This window comes from Sander lucioperca, chromosome 2 (genome assembly GCF_008315115.2).
Source record: "Sander lucioperca isolate FBNREF2018 chromosome 2, SLUC_FBN_1.2, whole genome shotgun sequence".
Lineage (NCBI taxonomy): Eukaryota > Metazoa > Chordata > Actinopteri > Perciformes > Percidae > Sander > Sander lucioperca.
Genome location: NC_050174.1, coordinates 7,463,420 through 7,489,858, shown reverse-complemented (window position 1 = coordinate 7,489,858; position 26,439 = coordinate 7,463,420). Strand labels below are relative to the sequence as shown.

The following is a 26,439-nucleotide window of genomic DNA, read 5'->3' as shown; positions in this document are numbered from 1 at the left end:
TTACAAAACATTTTGTTTGTGTGGGGACTGGCCACAGGTGGGTTATTGGGGGTGAAAGCAGAATGGTTATTTGGCAGGAAAACAAAGAGCATCACTGAATATTTGATGCGGCTATTCTGCTGGAAATAAACAATGGTGCTGTAAGATGAAAGCCAGAGAAATGATATGTGATGATTTTTGCCACTATCAAAACAGAAGGAAAAAAATCTACTGTAAGTGTGTGAACATACTTTTGCATACAGTGCAAATATTGTATGGCTGATGCTCTAGAGACAGTGTGTGTGTGTGTGTGTGTGTGTGTGTGTGTGTAACAAAAAGTGTGTGTAACAAGGAATCTAAGGGAGAGGAGGTGTCACAGAGAAGCCTGAGTTAACAGCTGCAGAGTTAACAGAGCAACACAAGTGACTGAAGTGCAAAGTTCAAAGGAAATATGAAAAGATTTCATGAAAACCTCAACCTGCACTAAGAGAGTGGGTGTATGTTTAAAGTCAATTGTTGAAAAAGCAGGGCTGCGATGCCCTAATGATGAGATTATCATATACATGGCACAAAATTGAATGCTGGTGAAAGAGCACATTTGTTTAGCTGTTTTTATTATGGCTGTTTTGTAGAAATTATCCATCTTGGGGTTTCACGTTAGTCTTGTAGTCTTTTGTTAATCTATTAGTTTAAGATTTGTTTAAGATTGCCCACATTTTGTTCCATGCCAGTTCGAGATGGGATCAGTTTTTTTTGATAAAGGTCAGAGCTGACAGCCAGCTCTTGGATTACACCCAATGGATCTACAGAGGTTTAGGATCAAACAAGGTGCCTTTATCCACTTTATTACTAATGTATATCAAGGTTAGTAGTACCCCCATTTATAACTCCAATTACTGCAGTGCCAACCTATTTCCAAACCTCTCTGGACAGGGCTGGTTGGGTGCCAAAGAATGTTTCAAAAATGTAGTTCATCATCTAATTTTGGAAGTATTGCACACAGATTCTGTGTAACAGGACTTATAACACAAATAACCTGGTTATTTTCATCAAATGTAGGTTCAAATCATGTCAATATTTTACATTACAGTGGCAACAGTGCACCTTTTCTCATGGTTAGTGTGCTGAAAGATGCAGAGCACTATTTCTAGGCTACCATACACCCTTTTTTGGACATTAATTCAAATTTCAAACATTCATATTAACTGGGAACATTGGAGGAATTTGATTACTGGGAACTTCTGAAACATGAAAATGTTTTAACTGAACTTTATCTGGTTATTCACAGTATTAACTGCCTGTAAACGGACTGATAGTTTTAGAAAAGTGGGAAATACTGACTGTTCACATTTTTATTCAGATAGTATCCTATTATAGCACCACTTTCTGCTAGAGAGCACAGAAATAATTATTATAATAACCAGGCACACATTAGAGACAATGGCATGCAAAACAGATTGTTCCTGACACAACACAGATTTATCGTGACTACCGCTCTGCTATTGTTCACTTTTTATTAGTTGATTTTTGCTCGCTTGTCCATTTTCAAGAGTCATTCCTCATAAAAATGGTATGGTGCTATCTGTACAGCTTAATATTATTGTTTTGACTCTCAGCTGTTGTTAATCTTTTACAAAAGACACTCATGATCGTGTCTTCTTTGTCTTTTGAAAGTAGTGGTTGTCAAAGGCAAGCATAGTTGCACTGGAGAATACTGATACACTGTACGGCTGGGTTGCCACTGATTTGGAGAATCAAGTTGATTTTGATTCGCAAGGTCTTGATACGATTTGATGTCCAATTCGATTCAATCGATTTGATTAGGGATGTTTTAAGTTACAAACTAATTTAGCTTGGGTTTGAAAGATATTGTACAAGGAACCCTCTAACCTGGTGCATTATTAAAAGTATTCATGTTTACATAAATATTTTACCCTAAAGCAGTTGCATTAATGTACTTTTTATTTAACATGAACAGACTACAGCAGTCAATACAATAAAGTGCAACTCTACAGTCAGTGAGTATTGAGTGATAATTCATCTAGATATATTGAGGTGAGAGTCTAATCAACGGACATCTTTCAAAATGGCCATGCCAATTTTTACATCACCAAAATGTAGCCCAACTTTGGAGTGTTAATTTTTTCCCAACAAGCTAGCATGACATAGTTGGTACCAATGGATTTCTTAAGTCTTCTGGTTTCATATGATACGAGAGACAGAGATCGACTCTGGATTTTATGAATCTATATCGGATCATTCCATTGAAAAATTATTTTTACATTTGTACACAGACACAATTAAGCATTTAGTGCTTTGTCTATAGTCCACACAGACATTGATCCACACACACGTCCTCACAAGCACCTATGAATGCGCTCACAAATGCACACCAACGTTTTGCCAATGGTAGGAGGCCATGTCCACAGTTACGTGGCTATATTTTCAAATTCAGTTTGTTCGATGAGTTCTGAAAAACCAAAACAGTTATGTAAAGGTGTTCATATATGTAGAAAAAACGTCTTTAACAACAAATCTTCAAAATGAACTGACTATAACTGACTGTTGCTGACCAAATCAGTAACTTTTAGCAGTTGAGCTCTCCGGTCACTGGTGACTGAGAGGACCATTGTTAACTCGGCCATGATACACGTTATTTTCTGTCTGGCTTAACAACAGGTGTTATCATGGATATAGCTTACTTTTAAAAAGCTTCCATATCCACAATACATAATGAGACCCTGCAGGAAGTTTAAAAAAAAAAATCTGTTTTTAATGGTGGAAAACACCTGCTTAACATGGATGGCCAGAGTGAGTAAAAACAAAGATGTTTTCAAATATATCCCCATTATTGTTGGTAGTGTACACTGGGTTCAACTGTTTGCTTTCTTTTGTGCATCCTAGAAGTCAGCTATCAGTGTCTGTCATCCGTGGCCAAGCTCTGTCAGCCCTGTAGGCCCGCAGCCACACACTGAGGTAAGTCCATTAGACACTTATTAAAGCTGGAAAAGCACAGCAACCGACTTGCTTCTCTGCAAAAACCAGGGAGTATGTTTGTGTGGTGTCCAGCCGTGGTAAGTTTGCCTCATCACATACACCAGAGCATGCAAAGAGCTTTGACAAGTACATGCAAAGACACAACTTCACCAGACATAAACATGCATACTCAGACACACTCCCCCTATTGCTCTCGTTGGGACTCTGTGTGCTGTGTTCTGCCGGATCTCAGTGTGAATCTCAGTGTGTGAGTTTCTTTTTTTTTTCAGGCGGCCATCTCTGCTTGGCCTTGCCATCTGTTCTCCATGCTGTGCAACACGGCGCTCCCTCTGGCTGCAGGCGTTTTTGCATGGTGGCAAAAATTGTCAATTGGAGTATAAAAATAAAGCATTCAGGACAGAAGTGGTTCAGAAGTGGGTTTTTTGGGACAGTTAAGACACCCAGTGAGTCATTTTCCAGTTTTGTTTTAGAAATCTAGTGTGTCAATATTTTTTTTGTGTGTTTTTTATGTAGCCTACTTATATATGTGTGCTCTCCATTCAAAAATGTTCAAGGTTTACTCTGAGTCTACCATAATGTAGCTGAAAAAGGAAGAAGGGTGTCTTGGTGTGTTACACTACTTTTGGATATTTGCAGTATATCCGAGGGTGCCAGCTGTAAGTAGGGTTCCCACAGTAAAGTAAGAGGTGAATTCATCGGTTTTACAGGGCAAGGTGGAAGGGGAAGTGATTTTGTTGTGTTTTTATGTCCTCTCTACATGCCAATTATCCTATTAACACAGCTTGCCACTTGCTAAGATTAGACACTAAAAGCATCAGAACCGCATGGGAAAGTTGTCTGCAATGAGTCTGACTGAGGGACAAGTTTTTGAAACAATTTTCAAAGAAGTACTTCAATTATGCAGGAGACATACCAGGGGGTTCCCTGTGGTTTTGTTCCGTCCTCCGCCGTGCGTCATGCGTCAGATGCAGAGCGTTTTGCTTGCAGATTTAGTTGATATGGACATTTATCCTGGATATCTGTGCTTCTACCATAAAGTAAGTAGTCTACATAGGTAAATGGTTTCTTCCATTTGGTCCAGTTATGAACAATGATCAAGTATTTGTGGTGGTGTTTTAGTTGTTAGAATAGTGTACTGATGTGATATACCGCGGCGCTGCCAGAGCGCAGACACGCCTAGTGGAATTTAGGGGTAAATCTGTATAAGCTCATATTTCCTTTGATCTATCCATCCATCCATTCTCCACTGCTTACCTGGGTCTATAAAGCAGTGGCAGTAGTCTAAGAAAAGTAGCCTAAATAGCCTTCTCCACAACCTCAAGCTCATCCTGGGGGATATAATCATTTCTCTAGTGTGTTCTGCTTCTAAATGTGTCCAGAATACCTCCAAAATGAAACATCCAGGAAGCATCATGATCAGATCCCCAAACCACCTCAACTGGCTCCTTCCAAATGTTTGAGTTGCTCGCCCAAAAAATGAGCCCAAACATCCAGTGAAGAAAGCTCATTTCGACCCGCTTTGTCCGTGATCTCTTTCTTTGAATCACTAAGCGTGACCGCAATGTGCACAGGTGTGGTTTGGAATGTAAATCAACTGACATGTACATTTAGGTTGTTTTTTCTTCATCACGACAAGCCAGTAAAACACCTGCGTCCACCAACACTGCAACAAACCAACCACCTGTTGATGTTACCCCTCACTATACAACTATTTTTCATTTCTTTTAATCTTTACACTATTATATTCTTGCATTTTTTGATTGGTCTTATATGTGTGAATTAACTGTTTTGTGTTTTTATGTTTGCAAACCAGCTTGCCTTGTTTTGAGCGTTGAGGGACCACTGGGCAGATCTGATGGGATTGGGATTACTGAATCTGCATGGAAGCCTGGGAACGTTTGGATTCAAAAAGCGGAAGAGAGGAATTATTCACACACACAAAAACACACACACACACACAAGGACAGATGCATGGACAAGGACATATTCATGCACCCATCTACACACAGACACATGCATGCATGCGCACACAAAGACACACACAATCACACACACTGGAGGTGCGCTGTGCCTCCCAGAACTCCCATCTGTTGAACCAGCAGTCCAGGTTGGTCTTAATGAGAAATAATGAGCCTTCACGAAAATAACAACAGCATGGATGGATTTCACCTCCACTTCAGATTTTATTAGAATGTCATGGACACAAAATTAATTTGTTTATAACTCAACATAGCATTTCCCTTAACTTAGTTTTCTAAGGGTACAAACAATATTCACGATCATTGACTATTGGCACATTTTTTAAATCTTATAATAACTAATTCCTAGGGCCATCAAACATTTTTGTTACTCACTGCTGGACATATAAAATATTACTAAGAAATATGTTTCAATACAATTACAAGTACAATCAGATTTATCATAATTTATCACACCAGCCTCTCCAAGTTATGAGCACGCACCTGGAATAAAAGGAGCTTAAAGTGGAAAGAAACTCCTTCAATCAAAGTTTGACATTTTTCTCTAATAAATCAGAGCAAGAATGGAACAGCTGGCATAGCTGTCAGCAAAAACACTCTGTGTGTGTGTGTGTGTGTGTGTGTGTGAGAGAGAGCACCATGCATCAGGTCAGAGAATCCAACTGGCCTTGCACGATTTCAAGCTGAAAGAAAGAAGAGAAAGGGTTGAGTGTCTGGAGAAAAAAGGAACACACACACACACACACACACACACACACACACACACACACAAAACTAAAAAGAGAAAGAGGCCACAAAAAATGTATCAAAGTATGAGGGAGATGGGCAGGCAGATGGATTTTGTCAGGCAATGTCTGTCAGTCAGGGTGCAATGCAACATGGGAGATAGGCACTGAAACACTTAGGCTGTGGTCTTTTCAATGCTACTTTTGTGATTGGATGTGCAACATTAGAACTCAGCTGTGTACGCATACTGTATGTGTGTCCACACTTGACACTGCAATGCGAACTGCCTGATCAGATAGTGATCGGATATATTCCCGCACAATAGGTGCATCCACAATGGTACTTGGTGCAAGAGAGACCCTTCTTCTTTTCTTTATATACAGTATATATATTTTTTTGTAATGGTGGCAGGGCCCGTACGAGATGCGCTTTGTTGAGAAGCAGCGGAGACGAGTGATTAATACATATACCACAGTGACTACAGTGATATAAGAGAGCGGGACTCGGATGTGCTCCAGCCCTGGTTTTCCTCCATTTTCGAATCTCATCCCTTTGCTCCCACTTGGGAGAGGAACTCTGCGGCGGGAAGATGACGCAAGACCTATGTTTGATCAATTGTCCGGATTGCGAGCCAGGCCACCTTGGCATGTGGTCTGGCTGATCGGATCCCAATGTGAGCAAGATCCGATCTTGGAGCATACCGACTTCACAGTTCATGCGTCCTGACATGATCGGATGACACATTGAAAAGATAAGTTTAACCACGTCTAATGCAACGTGACATGAAAGTGGACACATACATGTACTTACACACACACACAAATAACAGACCTTGTTGTAGAGGTCAAGCAGCTCCTGGTGGTTAAAATCAACAAAGACATTTTCCTGAACCTGGAGAGAGAGAGAGAGAGAGAGAGAGAGAGAGAGAGAGAGAGAGAGAGAGAGAGAGAGAGAGAGAGAGAGAGAGAGAGAGAAGTAGGGTTAGAGAGGCATAAGAGTGTGGGGTAGCAAACAACCTAAATAAAACAAATAAAAAATAAAAAAATAAGAGAGGTACAAGAACAACAAAACAGAGGATAAAAAAGCAGCAACAAGAGCACATACGTAAGAGTAATGACCAAGACCTCTTCAGTCGGCTTTCTTGTGCTTTCCATAAAAACCTTCATTAATTAATTATTACTGCTCTCTGGCCAGTACGTACTATCCTCTAAGTCTTATCCATCAGTGTTTAAAAATACACTGAAGGCAAAGTCACTGTCCACTCTCCATTCTGTTTGGTTTAAAAGTGACTGGCTGCATCATATGTAGCATGATCAACAACATATTGTTTCAACACTGACATCACAGTGAATACATGCAGTAACCCTGCAAAGCATGCACTGGAATATAGAAAATAAGGCCCGCCATGGAACACTAAACTATTTTACTGCTTGTGCGCTTTTTCATGACACATTTTAATAACACAGTGTCTAGTCTGATAAAGCAGACTGATTCATTTAGCATACAAGGAAAAGCACAGACTAAGAAGTGTACTATGTAGATTGTTTGTATCTGACTGTGAATTAGAATGAGTGGGGAAGAAATAAACCATAAAAAAGTTAGAAAATTTAAGTTCTAATTGTTACATCCATTACTTGTATTGTAATGTATTGTTTGTATTTCAGATGTAAAGAAAACGTGATGCAGAGCAAAAACTACTTTTTTTTTTTTCCCTTTCTTTCCCATCTCTTTTTCTTCCTTCCTTTAAATTGAGGGGTTACAGTAAGATAAAAAACCCATATATCTGCTGAAATTATGTAACTTTATAATTTGAATATAGCAAGATGTATTTCAACAGAGTGATAAGAGACAAGAGAAAATAGTGCCTGTTTTAAAGTCTGGAATTAAATCAACTAGTACAGAGCCCGTTGAAAATGTGCCTGCTTGAAACAGGCGATTGCTTGGCCTGTGGTATTGCTGCTTGTAGAATTCATCAAAACCAAATTGTCCCCCAAAATTACTTACAGAAGGACCCCAAACCACTTAATATGCAACTCCACTGTATAGCCTACTACTGACTTACAGTGTAGGATACTTCTACATCAGAGGAAGACATAGTACTACTGTATTTACCTGACAGAGAACGCTGCATATTCAGAATGTAATCACAAAATATCACAATGAAAATGTGGAGTAATCATGGCAGTGCGCTACACACCCGGCCCGTTATGAGAGCTAATCAGCGTGCGCGCGTGTGTGTGTGCGCGTGTGTGTGTGTGTGTGTGTGTGTGTGTGTGCGCGCGCGCAGAGAGAGAGAGAGAGAGAGAGAGAGAGAGAGAGCGAGAGAGAGAGAGAGAGAGACGGTGTTGTCTCGTCGGATCGTTAACAAATTTAACATTTCAGCAAAGATGTTCATTTCCATACAGGTTTAGTGGCTTGATGGTTAACGGTGAAGTAGGGGATTTGATTCGCGGGGGTATTTTGGCGTCTTAATTAACCCGACCCAGGGTGAGTCTGATGAAAACTGATGTATCTGCCCGGTTCAACACTGAGATTTTCTCACATTGCACAGCGCTCTGAAGGAATAATCTTTGAGATTAGGCTACGTTATGTTCTGTCAGCTCACAGCAATTTAATACAATAGCAGGAAAATAGTCCCCCCGCTGTTCTAAAGCATTCTGCATGTGGCGTCTGCTGATTTGCAGGTTACCTTTCCCCCAAACACGGACACACATATAGATACGTCTCGCTTTATAAGATAAATAGCCTGCCTATAAGTGGCATCACGCTCTGTCTGCACTTGTTAATGTGTCTTAAATTCGGGAATTGTCGTTTGTTTATTCAAAGTCAAAGACAGTCCAAAGTTGTGCTACTTTGCACATTTTTGTGGGTCTGAGGTGTATGTCACATTATAGCTACCAAAGCTCCGCTGCTCTCTGTCTCTGGTCCTCAGGGTGTGAGGGGGAGTGGCCAGCGGCTAGAGCAGCAAAAGCCAATGTGTGCTTCTTTTACCGATATATTTAACGATATCTTTTGCATTTCTAATCCAAACTTCGTCAACCTTGGCACTGCACTTACTTGTACCCGTAGCAAGACACCTGTCCAGTTTCAAATCCATCGTACTAACATTTCGAGAGATATGCGCATAACACACAGACAGACAGACAGACGTTCCTACAATTTATAGATAGATATTGATACAATAGCAATACAATGGATAAGGAAGCTTGTGTCTTGCGAAGCTGGCATATGTAATTAGGATTTGTGAACACTGCTTCAATATTTTAAAGTTCTCTACATCTTGCTTTCCAGTTCACCTGGGAAGCGTTCGCTGTTTCTCTCTCCTTTCTGAAAAGACTGCAGGCTCAAAACAAGGTTTCGCTGCTAACCTATGAAACCAAGGGCAACCATCACTGGACTGCTATCATCATTATCATCATCCCATCACAAAAACCCATGAGTGGGCGTAATGGCGAGACAATTTATCAACACTCGTCATTGAGAAAATAGCCATAATATGAGAAATGCTTTCTGGGTAAGAAAGAATGAGAAGGGCAGTCTTGTAGTCAACTAAAGTGCACTCAGTGCCGTCACGCTGAATGTTGATAATGGCAAAGAACTCCTGGCACCAACTAGGAGGGCAGGAGGAAAGAAAGAATGAATGAATGAACAAAAGACAGACAAAGAAACAAACAAAAAATAAAGAAATCTGTGCTGAAATACACTAAAACCATGTGAGTTTCAGAGCATTGTACACTCCTGTCTACAGCTCTCCTCTCTGCAGTTTGGTGCTTAGAGACTAAACAGGGCTTTGGGGCTTGAATCTGACTGACTGGCTGGCTGGTTGGGTGGGTGGAAGGAGGGAGGCCATGTGTCACTGCAAATTAATGACAGAGATATTAATTAGAAGCAACGTTAAAAGTCCATAAAAGAGAGCACAGAGCAAAGAGAGGGAAGATGTTATCTCTCGCCAAAGCCACCACACCCCAGCAACTCCACAGCGAGGAAGGAGAATGTAGGACGGCCTTGAGTTTAGCTACGGCAGAGGGAGCACTGCAAGGACAGCCTCTGCGCGACAGGTAATTAAACAACTCATTAAAGTCTTGTTACGAGTGAGAAGCAATGTAAAGAAGACGCACATCAAAGTATTTCTACAAGGTGATAAATAATTTCTCGGAGTAAACAAGGATGTTGTTAGGAAAGGATTTGATTTGAAATACAAATTGGGCATGCAGTTAAATTAGTTGAATGATGAACACACTCTGTGTTTCCAACAGCACTGATCTGTTCACACCACTCACTCTATTGATCTCCAGTGTGGCAAACACTATTATAATGAGGAGAAACCAGCGCCGCATAATCAGTTATTTGCATTGATGGTCTTCGGTATGCTAGGGTCACAGTAACAACACCGGTCGAGTTGAAAAAATTTTATAAAACTTGTCAGCTAACAGAGCTGCCTCCATTATTGTCTAACAGAGGTGAGAATGGGGTCATTCGAAAATGCAGTTTGAGTGTGTGATATATGATGTCGATCAAAACTAAGCTACAATAAGACAACAAACCAGACTGTAACACTTCCTGTGTGTTACACAAGGGTTGAGGATGAAAGTGTGTTTGTGTTTATGTGGATGTGAGATTGACAGTGAATGTGAAAATTTCTAGGTACTGTCGGGTATGTGTGTGCGTTAAAAACAGAGAAACACTGTTTTGTTTTGTCTTGGGAACATATGTGTGTGTGTGTGTGTGTGTGTGTGTGTGTGTGTGTGTGTGTGTGTGTGTGTGTTTGGCCCATCCCATTGTTCCTCAGGGTTGAGATTGTGCCAGGCAGAAACCCAACAAGGCTCTGACAGATCTAGGCTAACACTAATGGGGATAGGATACATCATCCTCATCATCACAGCCCTATACTATCAGTACACGCACACACACACACACACACACACACACACACACACACACACACACACACACACACACACACACACACACACACACACACACACACACTTCTTAACCACAATCCTGTGTGTCAGGATACAGAAAACTGGATTAACCAATGAAGATAATCATTTATTCACTTGCATCTAGTGTTCCATATGCACTACATGTCGGTGTATGTTATAACAATATAGGCTACACACAAAGGGAGATCCAACACACGAGAGAGAATAAACTAACAAATACAAATCAAGCATCCTTCAAAAACTGCTGAAATGTTGGACTGAATATTCCGCTGCAGCTCTTGGTACAGGCCTAATAGTTTTTGACAAGGTTACTTGTACAATTCCCTAGATGAGCCAACAGAGTCATGGAGGGATAATTGTGAAAGAAGCTCTATATGGATTACAGCAGAAACCCTCAGACTCAAACTAAGGATACCACAATGTAAAGGAAAAGGTGGTTTATTGCAACCTGGGTATTATTTTCATGGCCTCTATTTGTATCAGTAATAATAACATGGTACTTATCACGTTAGTTTCTGTGACAACATTGCTAATAGGACGAAAAACACGGGCTGTCAGGTTTTAAATGGTAAATTGGCTGCATTTATATAGCGCTTTTCTAGTCCTAGCGACCACTCAAAGCACTTTACACTGCAGGCAGCATTCACCCCATTCACACACACGTTCATACACTGGTGGCCGAGGCTACTATACAAGGTGCCACCTGCTCAGCAGATAAACATTCACACACCTATGGTGCACCCATTGGGAGCAATTTGGGGTTCAGTATCTTGACCCTTCGACATGTAGACTGCAGGGGCCAGGGATTGAACACCCGACCTTCCGATAAACAAACAAACTTCATGATAAGCCAAAGCTATTTCGAAGAGAAAACAAAAATCAACAGTAGAATTATTACCAAAACTGACTGTTGTAAACATTCGCCACCGTTTAAAGACTTCATGCTTCACCTGTGGCCTACTACACTCCCTGTAGTTGTGTAATAAAGAATAATGACATTTCAGATAAGCTCACTTTGAGTTTTACTTTGAAATGAAATGGTAGATAATCTGTCTAAACTGTGGCCAGATGCTCTGTCCACCACTTCAGTCCACTAAAGTCCACACGTGGACTGAAATGTCTAAACAATTATTGGCATGAAATGTTGTACAGACAATCGTGGTTCCGAGAGGATAAGCCTACTGTCTTTAATGATTCCTCTAGCACCACTTGTTGACGATTTTGTTTTTTAGTTTGAAGTCCTCAGAAGTTACGGAAATGAACACATTGATACAAAAAATAGAAATAATGGCCAAGACTACATAAACAAAATCCAAGTTGCAGTACAATAAAGCAGAATTTGCCTTTAAATAAATGGGCGCAAAACTAAAAAAGTCCGCTCTGCCTAAAGCTCCGACAGCAGCGCACTTGTTGTCATCTAGATAAGTGGTTCTCAACCTTTTCGAGTTGCGACACCCAAGAATAATCAGGTTGGTGTTCGCAACCCCTCCCCCCCACACCCTGATCAGTGAGAGAGAGAGAGAGAGAGAGCTGCAAACCGCTGTAAACCACTGTTTCTATGCACCTCCTATTGGGTTTGGTTTTAACAGCTAGCATCTGCCGTTGTCCAATGTGCTCCAGGCACTGTGGATTTTTTAAATGCGTCCCTTGACTTTTTCTCTCCTTCTGATCTGCTGGAACAGAACTCTTTCTGTATTCGAGGACCTCCGGATTTACAAATTAAGCACTGAACACATAAAAGGTTCCAAACTTAAACAAAAAACATTCCCCCAGTCTAAAATATTTTATTTTATTTTTTTCTCACCAACCATCTGGCGACCCTCTAAAATTATCTCGCAACCCCCAGGTTGAGAACAGCTGACCTAGATGAACAACCTTTAACTGTTTAAGTGGAGGCCAATTTTTTTATGATTTTAAGCTTTAAGAGGTTTCGTGAGTCAACCAATCAATGTAATCCAATTGATGAAAGAAATTAGACGCTCAAGAAGCGCTGCTTTTATCCCATCAAGTGGTTATTGGAGTCAGTAATGTCAGTTTATATAAGACCACGTGTACGCCATCGAGCAGTTGTATTTTCATTCCACAAGGAGTCTGTTTGAATGGGGCTGAGCGGACGCAAAAAGGCACTCCTCATCAATTATTTGCCTCAAGAATAGCTTGGATTTGAAATACTTGTCAAGGCCGTGAATTTCTTTTGCTGAGTGCTTTACCGAAACTGCTTTTATCAAGAAAATAAAAATAAATAAATTCAAAGGCAGGAAGGGAATAAGGAAAGGGAGAGGGAGTAAAAGATGAGAAGGAAGGGATGATTGACAAAAACAAAGAGGGGAGGGGAGAAATAGATAGGGGAAAAACGAGCGGCAAAGTGAAAAGGAGAAAGTGAAGAGACACAATGAAAGAGAATGAGACCTTAAGCAAAAGAATGAAAAATTGTGATAATCCAAGGGATCTTTTAATGTAACAAACAACCAAAAGCATCTCAAACATCAAACTATAAAGAATTAACTGACAGAAATAATTTGTTCTATATCCAGAAATTTAAATTCAAACCTAATATAACAACCAAGCGTTCTATAAATTCACAGAGAGAGAAAAAGAAAAATAGGACAGCACTTTTTGTCTGTGTGAAACTGGCTGTCAGGTGAAGCAATCTTAAAATATCAAAACAAAGCCCACACCAGACAGACACGAAGTGAAGCGAATCAGGCTCAAGTGTTGACAACAAGTGTCAATCAATCTTTCGTAGTTTAGTCAAATGTCATGTGTACTTGGGTAAAAGTTTGTGTGTCTTGGAGAAAGGTGGAGAAGTTTCTGAGTTGTACCGACAGCATAGATAGACAGCACTGTGTAGATCAACATTTGAGAATTCAAAAACTGTTCTGTTGGATGCTTGTATAGAGGACTGTCTCATTACATCAGAAGACTCTGCTCCACAGAACAGGGTACAATAACATGATTAATTATATTATCATTATTAAAAAACATCATTATTATTTTCTTTGGCTCTCTCTCTTGATTCTACACCTTTTATTTTATACTTAATTCTGCTTGAATATATTGTCTTCACTGTCTCTTATCTCCATCTCTTTTCTTTTATTTTTCCTCTAAAGCCCATTGTAACTTCTGTTCTGAAAAGTCCTGTAAAAATATGGTTATCTTACTTGCTTGCATGCATGTAGCAGATCATCATTTTTAGTTACTGCTAACGCCCTCTTTTAGACTGTTAATAGCTCTACATTAAGAAAATGCAAGGTGCTGCGTTGGTGTGTTGCTTTCAGATAGCAATGATGAGATTAAAAGGGGTCCTGACCTGTTTAAACGATACATCAGTGAGTTTGGAGGCTTACCAACACCAAAGCACTGGACAGTAATTTATAATACTATGAGACATCATTTCACAACTCTGTTATAATATACTAGTACTATGTTGTTTTTATTACAAAGTAATCTTTCAGGTAAGTGCTCTTGCATGTACTTGATTGGCCAACAGAGTGCATTGCTGGAAGACGTGCTGTGTTCCAGTAAAGTTTGAGCTAGGGTGTTTTTCCTCTGTGCTACCTAGGTGCCTATGTGGACAACCTAGAGCTTGTCACCTCATCCAGAAATGATGTCACATTACAACAAGGTCTTAACTAGCAGGAAAACAAAAAACAGGATGGCTGTTGAAAAACAACCCAGAACAGATTCATGCTCTATTGTTAATTACACAAAATGTAAAGTGTGTTTGTTCTTTCAGGCCTTGACATATCGCATAAATGTTTCCAAAATCTGTATTGAATCAACTGATTTTTCCAAAAATGCATAACAATGTGCTGCACTTTATACCTACTCGACTAAAATGAATAAATATGAACAAATTTGAGTGTGAAAGTTCAGAATAAAAACGTATCCTCCTGCTTTTCTGCTTATTTCAATATGACACCAGCACAATATTAAATCAGCATCAAAGAAAGGGTTACTGTAATTTTGCCAGCTCGAGCGCTCTGCAGAAAGAGGATGTGTTACATTATAGGTCCTCTGTGACTTTGCTACATTATGTGTCTTCTGTGACTGTGAGCTCCTTGACAGTTCGTCCAATTGGAGCATCTCTGCCGCTGCCTGGTCGTTGACTTTTGCCTGACAGAGAAATATCTTGACAGTGACAGACAAATAGGCAGAAAGAGAGGCGGCATGCACATGAGGCTGAGCTGTCGGATTTTGGCAACCCTTTATCCCTCAACACACACACACACAGCCATAACAAATTCACTCCTTTTCCTGGATGCTTTACTGTAATTAACACACACACACACTCTTCTTTGTTCCTTTGGCTTCATCACACGTTACAACCATTGTTAATCCAAAAACAAATCTACAATCCTTGCTGTTACACTGTTACGTTGCCATGGTCACACATTCTTTTTTTTTTTTAAACCCGATGACTGAGTGAGTGCTGGTCTATCTTTCTCTATCTTTCTATGTGGTCTATCAACTTGTCTGCATGCTTGACTGCTTCGCTGTCTCTCGGTCAGCTTACAGCAACCACAATATATGAGACATTACTGTTTGTCAGCTGGCTTACAGTACATGCATGTCTGCCAACCTGTCTGCCTGTCCTCTCTGTCTTTGTGCCAGCCTACATTCACAAGCTTCTCTGGCTGTCTGAGCAGCATTCTGCCATCTTGCTGAAGGATGATCAGCGGGGGTTATTTTATGAAGACATGAGGAGGGTTTTCTGTCACTGGGTGTGCACGCAGGTGACAGCACAAATAAAATTTTGGCATGAGGACACCGGCTAATATATTCCACAAACAGGTAATCATGTTGAATTAAGTGGCATCATCATTCTCAACATCATCACTAACATTTTTTTTATTTTTAAAATCAGAAATCAAGTGAGATGAAAATGTTTTTCATAACTCAACTGCTTTGGGTTTTTTCATGCAAGTTAAAGGAACCCGCCAACTTATTAAGACTTTAGCTTATTCACCGTTTCCCCCAGAGTTAGATCCCAATAAGTGACAAAAAAAACACCAACATTTTCCTATTTACATGTTGTGATTTGTATAGTCACAGCGTGTACAAATAACATCACATGAGACACAGCCATCTTCTAACCGTATACAAACTGGGAACTATATTCTCACTTATTGGGAGCTAGTAGGCTAGTTGGAACCAGTTACCTCCAGGATCTGGACTAAGCGAGGCTAGCGGTGGGGACGTCAGACAGTTACAACACACACGGAGATGAGAAGGGTATGTATGGACTTATCTAACTCTGGGGGTTACGGTGAATAAGCTAAAGTCCCAATAAGTTGGCGTGTTCCTTTAAGCTAACAACCATGAGAAACCACACATCTGTAGCCTCAATGTAAAAAGAACAACTTATTGAGACATTAAGCAAACATGAGCACACTTTTGTAGTATATAAGAGTGTGTTTGGTGTGCTTGAGGATGCATGTGTGCATTTGTTAAGCTGCATAGCTGTCTGTCGCTAAAATCAAATACTCTGAAAAAGGCAGCTGTGCTGTCAAAACACAGTCTTTGAATGTCTCAATAAAGATTATTGTTGTTTGTGTCAGTGCTACAGGTGTGCTGCCTCCTCTTTTATGTTGGAAGTGTTTCTGTCCATCTGTCTGTACCTCATTACCACGGTTGAGGTTTCTCTAGTTGGAAGCCTTCTGATTCATTGTGGAGGAGGAGGAACACACATGGGGAATTGGGGAGTTCAAAGGTTCATCTGAGGAGAATAACAGAAACCAAATTGGCTTAAGCATTTTGCAGAGTTAAATGTATAGCTTTCTACTCATTATGGCACACTAATCATACTAAATGTAATATATAATACATCTAATATGTTCTCCAACTACGTTTTACAAACAAGAAGAGGATGGCATAATAAGGCAATTACAGTATAGTGACTATTGACCCCAAAACGTTCAAAATGACATGATCTATTAGAACCAGCATTTCTCAAACTCAGGCATGCTGCTGGGTATTCCCCTAGCCATTTAGCTGACAGGCTATTATGAGTGTGTGCATATACACACTACAAACTATTAGCATTTTGACTGGATTTAGTGTAAACTGTGTGCGGTCAGTAGTGGGTGTAATGAGACTTCTTCGAAGCCACTGACACTAAACCTTTGTATTTCTTCTAAATTTTCCACTGTGCACTCACATGTTTTCTCAGGTGCCAAACTACTGGGGAGGTTTATGTCATTATTTTAAATGTTTCATAATGGTCTGCCATTCTTATGTTTGTATTCCATTGGCAATTGTAAGGAAGGATATTAAATCTCTATTTGCTTTTCTATGTTCTCCAGCAGTTACTGTACTTTGGTACATTTACTTTTTGGTTTACCCACTTATTCTTAACCTTTCTTGATTCCATTTATTTTACTTGTGATTTCCTACAATTTGATACAACTGACAAAACAATCTCACTTCAAGGTCCAATCAACCCAATCATACCATAGAAAAAATGGACGAAAGCCCTAGAAGAGCAAAATGGAGCTTGAGGTGAGATTGTTTTGTCAAAACCTATATTGCAACACAACCAGAAAACAGGAATCAACTTGCTGCATTTAACTGTAAAGTGCATGTGAAGAGAGACATAGCAACAGCCAGAGTTTTCCAATCAAGAGAAAGAGACTCTTACTACAAAAAGTGACCTTTTGTGAAAGCTCTAGGCAGTAAAGAAACTATTTTCTCTGCCTCTTCCATGGTAGTTTTGCCCACATGTGATTGGCATAATTGAGAGCCTGAAACCCTTGATTTGAACTAAATTGTACTGTAGCTGATTAACTTGTCACATCACCTAAATTACAGTATGTTTGTTTGGTTGGTTTAGATGATACAATGTACAACTGGACAATAACATGGGCCAAGCTGAACACCTTCAATAGCTTTGTGTTTTTCTTTTAATCAACTATACCAGTCCACAATATCCAGCCCATCTTAAGTCACTTTCTTGGATTTATTCAGCAAACACTGCAGCCAGTAGCATTACACAAAACTGTCAGTCAACATCAACAAGAAATCAATAGTTTAGAAAACAACCATGTTTAATCTTCCCATGACCCTTTGAGCCCAGAGCCGTTTAGAAAAACAGCCTGTAGGCGCCACATATGCACTGTGCATTGATGCTGAAAGGGGGGCACCATCAACTGGTATCCACATCCACAGCAGTGCCCTGTAGCCAACGCACAGTGACAGACATAGAACCTCAAAACGTCAGCCATTCACTAAAATGCCTGTCGACTACAACAAATAAGAGCTGTCAAACCCAAACACTGGAAACTGTCAATCACCGCTGGTATTTATTACAGAAATGCGCATAAGCAGATATGTGCACACACATGCAGGCCCTCACAAACACACACAGCGAAAGTCTTATTCTCCCAAATATATTAAGATTTTATTTTCCAAACCTGTTAAGATTTATAAAATACAAGAGATGGCATGATCGATTCCTGTACAGCAAGGGGCTTCCCAAGTACATGTGAAGGGGCCAACATGTCACTCCGTCATTTGGAGAAAACACTTGGAATGAACAGGCCTACATTCCAACAATATTTTATCCCTCTTAACTCTGCCTTCTTTATCAACGGGCCTTTTGACAACGCTCTCATTCTAGCTAAACTCTGAAAACCATAGGGAGTAAATAATAGCATAGTGCGGTGGAGTGTATGGTGTTACACAAGGTGAGAGAGTGGGAACTTTGACAACAATCAAAAGAAAAACAAGGCAGGCAAAACAATAAACAAACTGGGCTTTTTCTTTGTTTTGTCGGGAGACAGAGGATGAGAGGAGGCAGTGGGTTCCAGACCTGACAGAATGAATTCCTGAAAACACACCAGGACACACACACACACACACACACACACACACACACACACACACGTACGTGTATACACACAAGAATGCTTGGTACAAAGGCCCACACACACCCAACACCAACAATATGTACACACAAATATTAAGGGTAAGCAACACACACACACACACACACACACACACACACACATACGTGTATACACACAAGAATGCTTGGTACAAAGGCCCACACACACCCAACACAAACAATATGTACACACAAATATTAAGGGTAAGCAACACACACACACACACACACACACACACGTACGTGTATACACAATATGTACACACAAATATTAAGGGTAAGCAACACATACACACACACACACACACACACACACACACACAGTAAAGAGAATGCACACATATATATTTATATGTGTTGTGTGTGCATATACACTAACACAGTGGTTCCCATGAATGGAGTCTAGATGTTATACACAATTCATAATATAAAAGTGGTTGTTACAATTATTTTTTCATTTCCATGTCAAGGTTGTTTGGTCAAGTTTACATTTGTACTTCTTAGAAGCTGGACGTTTCAATCATTAATTTCAGCTAACTTTTTTAATTTCTCTGCTCACTTGCTAACTTGTTTTCATGCACTCTCAATTACAACATGTGATGTTAATATGTTACAACTGACTCTGGGCAGCCTTCTGGTTACTGTAAATTTACTAGTTAATTTGCTGAGTTTTCTAGACACACACACACACACACACACACACACACACACACACACACACACACACACACACACAGGTTTATCAACCCCAATTTTCCTTTCCTTTAGTGCTTCAGCGGGGAAAAAATGTGCTTAATAGACATAATTGTAAAAACACACACAGCTACCTGTCTGTGACCTCCCTCCTGTCACACACACCCTGCTGTGTCACAATCACTGCGTCTATGTCTCTTCCTGTTGAGGTGATTCGGTCTCCCTGTCCCTCTCTCATCTAGTCTCCATCTCTCGTTGGCATCACCCTCTCTTGATTTATTCCTTTTCTTTATCTCTGTAACTTCGCCTCAGCTCCTGTCTCCCCTTGCATTAAGTGACGCCTTGTCATAAACAGCCCATCAGTGAGCTGTCCATCCGTAACCCGGCTGTGGACTGACATTTATTATGAGTCAGCTTTGCCTGCAGTCTCCCTGCCTCTCTCAGCATCCCCACATGAATACAGAGAACCAATTAGAGGAGGAACAGGGCATATGTCTACATGCTCGGAGAGGATAGGCCACAAACACAAACACCTAAATAGATATGGCAGACAGATGGAGGGATGTGTTGAGGGAGAGGAGAGGGTATGAGTATATCTGAGCTACTGGAAAGAAGCTCTTTTAAAAGGAACACTTTTAAATTAAAAGTGAAGGTACATTGAAATAGAAATAGAAACACTACTGTGCTAAATATTTGCTGTAACAAAGGCAGAAGACAATAAGCGTGTTATGAATAAATCAGAATCAGAATCAGAAATACTTTAATAATCCCAGGGGGAAATTATTTTTGTTACCACTCCAGGTATACAAACAACATATACAAACGACATATATTATCCAGACTTTTAACATATATAATAAAAACAAATATACAGTAATAATAAATAAAATATGAAATGTACAGTGTTATGTGCAAATAGTGCAATAAAAAGAGAAAATGATTGTCTATGTTGAGATGATTATAGTGCAATAAAAAAGAGAAGTGAATAGTCTATATTTGAGATGAGATGATTACAGAGAGAGACAAAACAAACTTTAAAAACACACAGCACCTTTGATCAAGGTATTAAACCTACTGGGACACCCTACACAGTCAAATGGTGCAGCAAAATTCTCATTCAACAATGGCGAGGCTTGCTTGATATTTATGAGCAGCAGTAGGTAGCTTCCAGGGCTAAACAAATAACATCCTTGCTGGTGGGCTAAAAAAGGACGATGGCTATTTTGCCTATTGGTTTTGTCTTGCATGGATGAAGTCACCTGTGTCCTGTCTATGCAGTTTTAGTATGTGTGCTTGTTCATTATTTGGTTGTGTGTGTGGGTATTGTCCATCCACCTCCGCAATTAGAATCCACCACATCCTGTGTTGTGGTTGGGGACAATGGGAACATAACTAGGCTTCCACCAGAGCGTACTGCTCCCACATCCGCCTCTTGAATCTTCCCATGCTATGCAGCAGGACAGCACAACACGAACACGAGTGAAACATCGATGATGATGATGTTGTGAGGAATACATTCATATATTAATCACTAGGAGGAGACAGGAAGAAGCCATTTTTGCCTTTCATACACAACCTCCATTTCGGGAAAGTTCCATGTGACTTAAGACAGAACTGTTATTAATAGAGCAACAATGCTTGCATGATATGTGGCGTCTGGCAAGCAAGACTACAATTGGCAATACAAAAAGTTTACTGCATGTACAAGGTGAGCGACTTTTAACCAAAACATGCCACTCAACTGTCATGTTATCTCGCTCTTGACAAGCAAGGACTTCTCTATTATCAGTAGGGTTGGGTACCGAAACGCAAACGGTAGTATTCAGACCGAATTAGAATGCAAATTTCGGTTCCTCATTTCGGTTCCGACTGAAATATTTTCCCTCTGTCGCGCCGGACAGCGGCAGACTTTTTTTTCTCTCTCCCTTTTCCGCCGAGTGGCGCACGTGCCCGCTCACGGTGGGAAGCGCGTGTCCGCGCTATTCTCCGACATGCAATCACTGCCGATTGACGGCTTTTTGTACATGCTCCGTAACGGACGTAAAAATATCACACTTTCTCTGTAGTCTACCGTTAGCTAGATATCGTAAATGTAGGCTACTTTTAAAATGCCATATTTTCCCTCTGGGCTAACCAAAACAGAAGTAAAAGCATATTAACTATTCACTGCACGTGATCACTAGTAAACATATTACACTTGCTCTGCCGACCCTGTAGCCTGGTGGTGGGGGAAGCGGGATAGCCTCCCCAAATTGTCTGCCCTTTCAAACTCATACCTGTGTGTACAGGCCTCTTGGACACCATCTGAGAGAGTTTTCTCCTGTGCAGGACATGCCATAAGTCAGGAGAGGTGTCTATCTTGCCAGAGAAGGCAAATATGGTCATTTTTCTTTCTTTTAAGTTTGAAGCTGGTTGGCATACCAAATCAACAACATTTATTTTGTTGTTACTTGTTAATAGTGTAACTGTTATTTGTTAAATTATTGTAGTTATGTATTAGGTGACTTAGGTTTACTTATTATATATTTAAGTACTTTAAAACGTTAATATGTTAAATTTAAATAATTTTCTATTTAAAAAAAACTCCATAAAAGAGCCTTTCTTTGATATAATTTTTTAAGAATCGATCTAGGAATCGGTTAGGAATCGGAATCGTTTCAAAAGTACCAGTTCGGCATCGGAATCGTAAAAATCCAAACGGTACCCAACCCTAATTATCAGCACTAGGGTTGGGTATCGTTTGGGTTTTTTAAGATACCGGTGCTAAAGCGATACTTTTAAAACGGTGCCGGTGCCTAAACGGTGCCTGAACCGGTACTTTTTAATAAAGTAAAAAAAAAAGAAGGGTACTAAACAATAACTTATTTCAGCAGTAAATTGCTGTTGAACGACAGAAACAACCACCAGATGGGAAAAGGGTATTTTACAATAACGTTGAATGCACCACGAGGCTACCTGTTTTAAGTGAACGCACCGTCTGTGTTGTTTAATTCTGACAACGGCAGCTGCTGCGCTGCAGAGCAGATTGTTACGTCCCCGTGTTGGAATCGTCTACAATGAAATACAGTCACACTTTACACTGTTTAACGTTATATACTTTTGCAAAAGTCTCACCTTCAGAGCTTCGAAAATGTTTCCATGATCAATGCACAGGAATTGCTTCCTACTCTCATGACTGGTTGCATGCTACGTAATATATACAAATTTTGTAATGTTGTGCTTGTCTTTACTGGCAATTTGACTGCTTTTATTCACACATGAATTATGTAGAAATGACTAAATAAAAAAATTGTTTTCGAGCCCTACATTGGTACAGAGAAAGGACTCTGGGTTTGTGGTTGCAACCGGACATACACAAAATATATGATCAAGGATATTTTATTAAAGAGCCCTACACACCCATAGTCCACTCACACAGGTGTTTTCATTTACTGTATGTTGCCTGATCTTCTCAAGACTGTGTACAAACTGTGCTTGATTGACAGCTTCCTTGTGCTGCTGTTAGTTTTGATTTAACTGCGGCGGGACAATTTACACAGTTATCATTGGTTTTGGTTTATAGACTTTGGTGACATCTTCCCAGCACAGTTCCACACAACTTCAACCTGATTAGGTCTGACTAGGACTGACGATGTCTAATCAACCAGAGTAATTGAAAACACCTGTGAGGGTGTACAGGGCATTTAACACTAACCCTAAAGCTGTTCACTCAGCACTTCATCCGGCTCATTAAAAAGATACAGTGGGTATAAATATGTGACAACAACAGTTCATGTACTAATTAGAGATGGCACGCACGTGTGTAAATCAGGTTTCATTCACACAATCAATACGAATCAATACAAATGTCATCAAAAACAATATACAAAATACCCTGGAGCAACACGCATACAAGAGAAAAAGAAGTAAATAATAAAATAAAATAACAATAAAGAATGAGATAAAAAATATGTATATATATATAATGTATATAAAAGACCTCTTTCACACAGTTCGACTTGCCATAGCAGGAAAAACACAGGTGTAACTAATAACATTAATGATGGCTTAATTCCATTAAAGCAAAACATAAGGGCCCATGTCATGTCAAATTGTCTGCTGTAAAAAGGCATAGAGCATGATGAAAGTAGACGAGATGAGGAAAATATCTAATTGCGACTTATATTGCGATATGTTTCACGATATTGGAGGGAATGCTAATTTTTGTATCATTATTCTCATTTGCATTGAAAAATGTTAACATTTTTAAAAAATAAAATGAGTATAGTGGGATTTTTGCAAGGATCTGTACCAGTCTTTAGTCTGTAGGATACGTATTGTGGGATGGAGCACCACAATACTTAATTCACAAATATTGTACGCCCCCCCTGCGATTTGGATATTGCACTAGTCCATATTACGATTTTGATAAAATCGTGATTAATTGTGCAGCCCTAGATGAAAGGGGCTAGAGGAGGACACACAGACAAAGAGGAAGAGACAGACAGATGTATAGGCAGTGACAGTGGTGCTGAGTCTGAGAGAACAGAGTGGCCTCTGCTGGGGGTCATTTGTCAGGTCATTAGGTTCCCCAGTTAATGAAATAATAGAATAATAAAGAATCTCTCTATACTGTTCAACACAGAGAGTGGTTGTTTCCATGTAGAGTGTCCTCTTTCACCCACCACTTCCCACACACACACACACACACACACACACACACATCCAAGCACTCTTTTTCTCTCTGTGTCCGTCTTTTTCTTGTACACACACATACACACAGCTGACAGTCTCTAGGTGGGCAAGGGTGGGATTTTCACACGCCTCGCTCCCCAGAGCCCTTTCAGTACAGTACGCAGCATGGCAGCAGGACATACACACAAAGCCTGGGATTGTCTGCACCCAGCGGGCCACTTGCTGAACTAGAACGACAGAAACACACTGAAGCATGGATGCAAACACAAGCTTACTACTGACATGCCTGAACACACACACACACACAGACACACACACACACACACACACACACATACATACAGACTGCATTCATAGCCTTATTTCTGAGAAGCAGAGGCCTACAGAGCTAACTCTTTTTTGAAGCCCACAATTACAACATGGATGGACAGAGTCACTATCTGATTAACTAACTTCCTAACAAACTCAGAAAAACTAGATTACTATGATTACAAGAGACTAAATAACTTATCTACAGTAAACTCACAATCTCACTCTACGGTAAGCTGAGGCACATAACAATACTCTATGGAATGATTTGACTCAATACATTTTCAGAAGCATTACTGTATAAATGTATTCTTTTACTGAGTTAAATGTATTCTGATGCAAGTTTTGCTGTTCCACTTTGGTGGCCCTCCTGCGGTGTCATAAAGGGATTTTTGAGCCATTTTAAGGCCACCACTCAGGGACTTTACAGAAATAAACATTTGAATGCCACTTACTGTTCTCTTAATAAAATACTGTATTCTGTCTGCTTATTTTTAATCTAGCATGGCTTTTTCTCTCTTAAACGTGGATTGTTTCAGCATTGATAGCACTGTGCTGAAAGGAATGTAGACGATGCATAAATAGTCCAGAGAGGCATATAAGTTACAGTTAGTCTTCAGTTATTTTAATTAAGTTTTTTAGTTTTATGTGTTGTATTTCTTAGCACTTTAGGTGTTTGTGTAGCATGTTGTAAGGCTTCTTCTTTCTTTTTTTCAAACTAAGTACAAAAGTACAAACCAAGGTTTCTCTCTTTCTCATTCTCTCCCTGTCTTCCTCTTTTCTCTTGCAAGTCATCTGTCAGTAACACCAGTAGTTCAGTCTCAAAACACATTGCCTTTGTCAAGTATGTTCTCTTCTACCCTCAGTATGTAGGTGCACAGCTATGCAACAAACTACACACTTTTCCATTAAGGGTTGAAGACAGCAGTTTGCCTTTAAAGCTTTCACTGGAAGCAAAGTCAAACTGTGGAAACAGTAATGAAAAACACATTGAATGATCGTGATTACCAATCAGAAAGTACAAGAGTCAAATCAAATATATCTCCAAAGGAAATTAATAACAACAAAACTGTATCCACAAAAGTAAAGCCTAACTGTCATATTATCAGTCATGCAATTAAGAAACACACTGGTGAAAGATCAACATTAAGTTACCAAAGGAAGTATAACACAGTTATTAATCTAGGAAACATACACAAAGAGTCCACACGAGTAAAAGTAAGCTGCCTTGGATTCTTTAAGGTAACTAGCCCAATGTTAATACTCATCACTCTGGACAAACGCTGCAAGATTACCTAATTAAAGATGCAAAATGGCATGAATACTCCACCAACAGGTATGTTTTTAAACTGGTCAAATTATTGGAGTGATAAAATACAATTGAATAAAAAGTAACTAACTGAATTATTGTTAAAAACACCCAAGCTGCCATCTAACACTGGGTCCTGTGATAAATCTTATAATGGCAGATTATCACTGGGTCTTCCAGATTGTTGTGTCATGACTTCACTGGAAAGCAAAGCTTCCTGTGAATTGATTTTTAGCATTTCCTAAATGAGTCAAAGCTGTAGCTTGTGGTTATGTGGACTTGACCAAGATAATGCACAAGCTAGACATTTGTTAGCTATTGTAGTGACAAGGCTATATGGGTTTCCACTGGTCTCCATGTAAAGGCATACTTAACAAACCACCAAAGTCAGAAGAAAAATCATTCTCATTGCTTGCACACTTTTGGCTTTTGAATATATTGTTATTCAGGGTGTGTGTCAACCTACAATTTGGGATAAATGTGGCTCATATCTTGCAGGATGCGTGCATTCGTGGTGCTTCAGAGACAGCATGGTAACATCTGTGCACGTCAGTGGCTTCTGTGAGCTAACTGACTGGGACTACCGCACAACCGCCACATCCTTCATGCTAGCCTCTCGCTGCTTAGCAGCCCCAACTTTAATGAAAAACACTTTCATGCAAGCATGGAGTACAAAAACATGCATGAACACATGCACGCACACAGCCATTTTTTATGGGTTTAAGGCACTGGAGTGCTTTTTGTGGTGCCAGTGACACTTCTGAACTTCTATGACAAATGCATATGACCAATTCTTCTCCTCCCTGTCTGTGCCGCGCTCCCTCAAACTTCTCTCTAGTGAGGTAGAGCCACATTATTATTCAACCACATGGGAATCTATCCCTCTCTTTAAGAGGGAAATATGACAGCTCCTCAACCCCTCTATCCTCCCTTCTCCCTACT

General features: G+C 39.9%; 1 protein-coding gene across 3 annotated transcripts in view; it reads right to left on the bottom strand.

Moving 5' to 3' along the window:
- Window positions 1-290: 290 nt before the first annotated feature.
- Window positions 291-26,439, bottom strand: part of commd10 (COMM domain containing 10) — a 66,056-nt gene continuing 39,907 nt past the window's right edge. Inside the window, exons 6-8 of one of the 3 annotated variants that reach the window (XM_035991529.1) lie at window positions 6,513-6,572; window positions 5,556-5,638; window positions 291-309 (exon numbers count right to left, since the gene is read on the bottom strand). In XM_035991529.1, coding sequence (XP_035847422.1) covers window positions 5,600-5,638; window positions 6,513-6,572 — 99 coding nt within the window. In that variant the 3' untranslated portion in view covers window positions 291-309; window positions 5,556-5,599. Of the gene's footprint in view, window positions 310-5,124; window positions 5,639-6,512; window positions 6,573-16,248; window positions 16,347-26,439 lie in introns of those variants that run through there. The other 2 variants (XR_004106030.2, XM_031305671.2) reach the window with 2 other exon arrangements.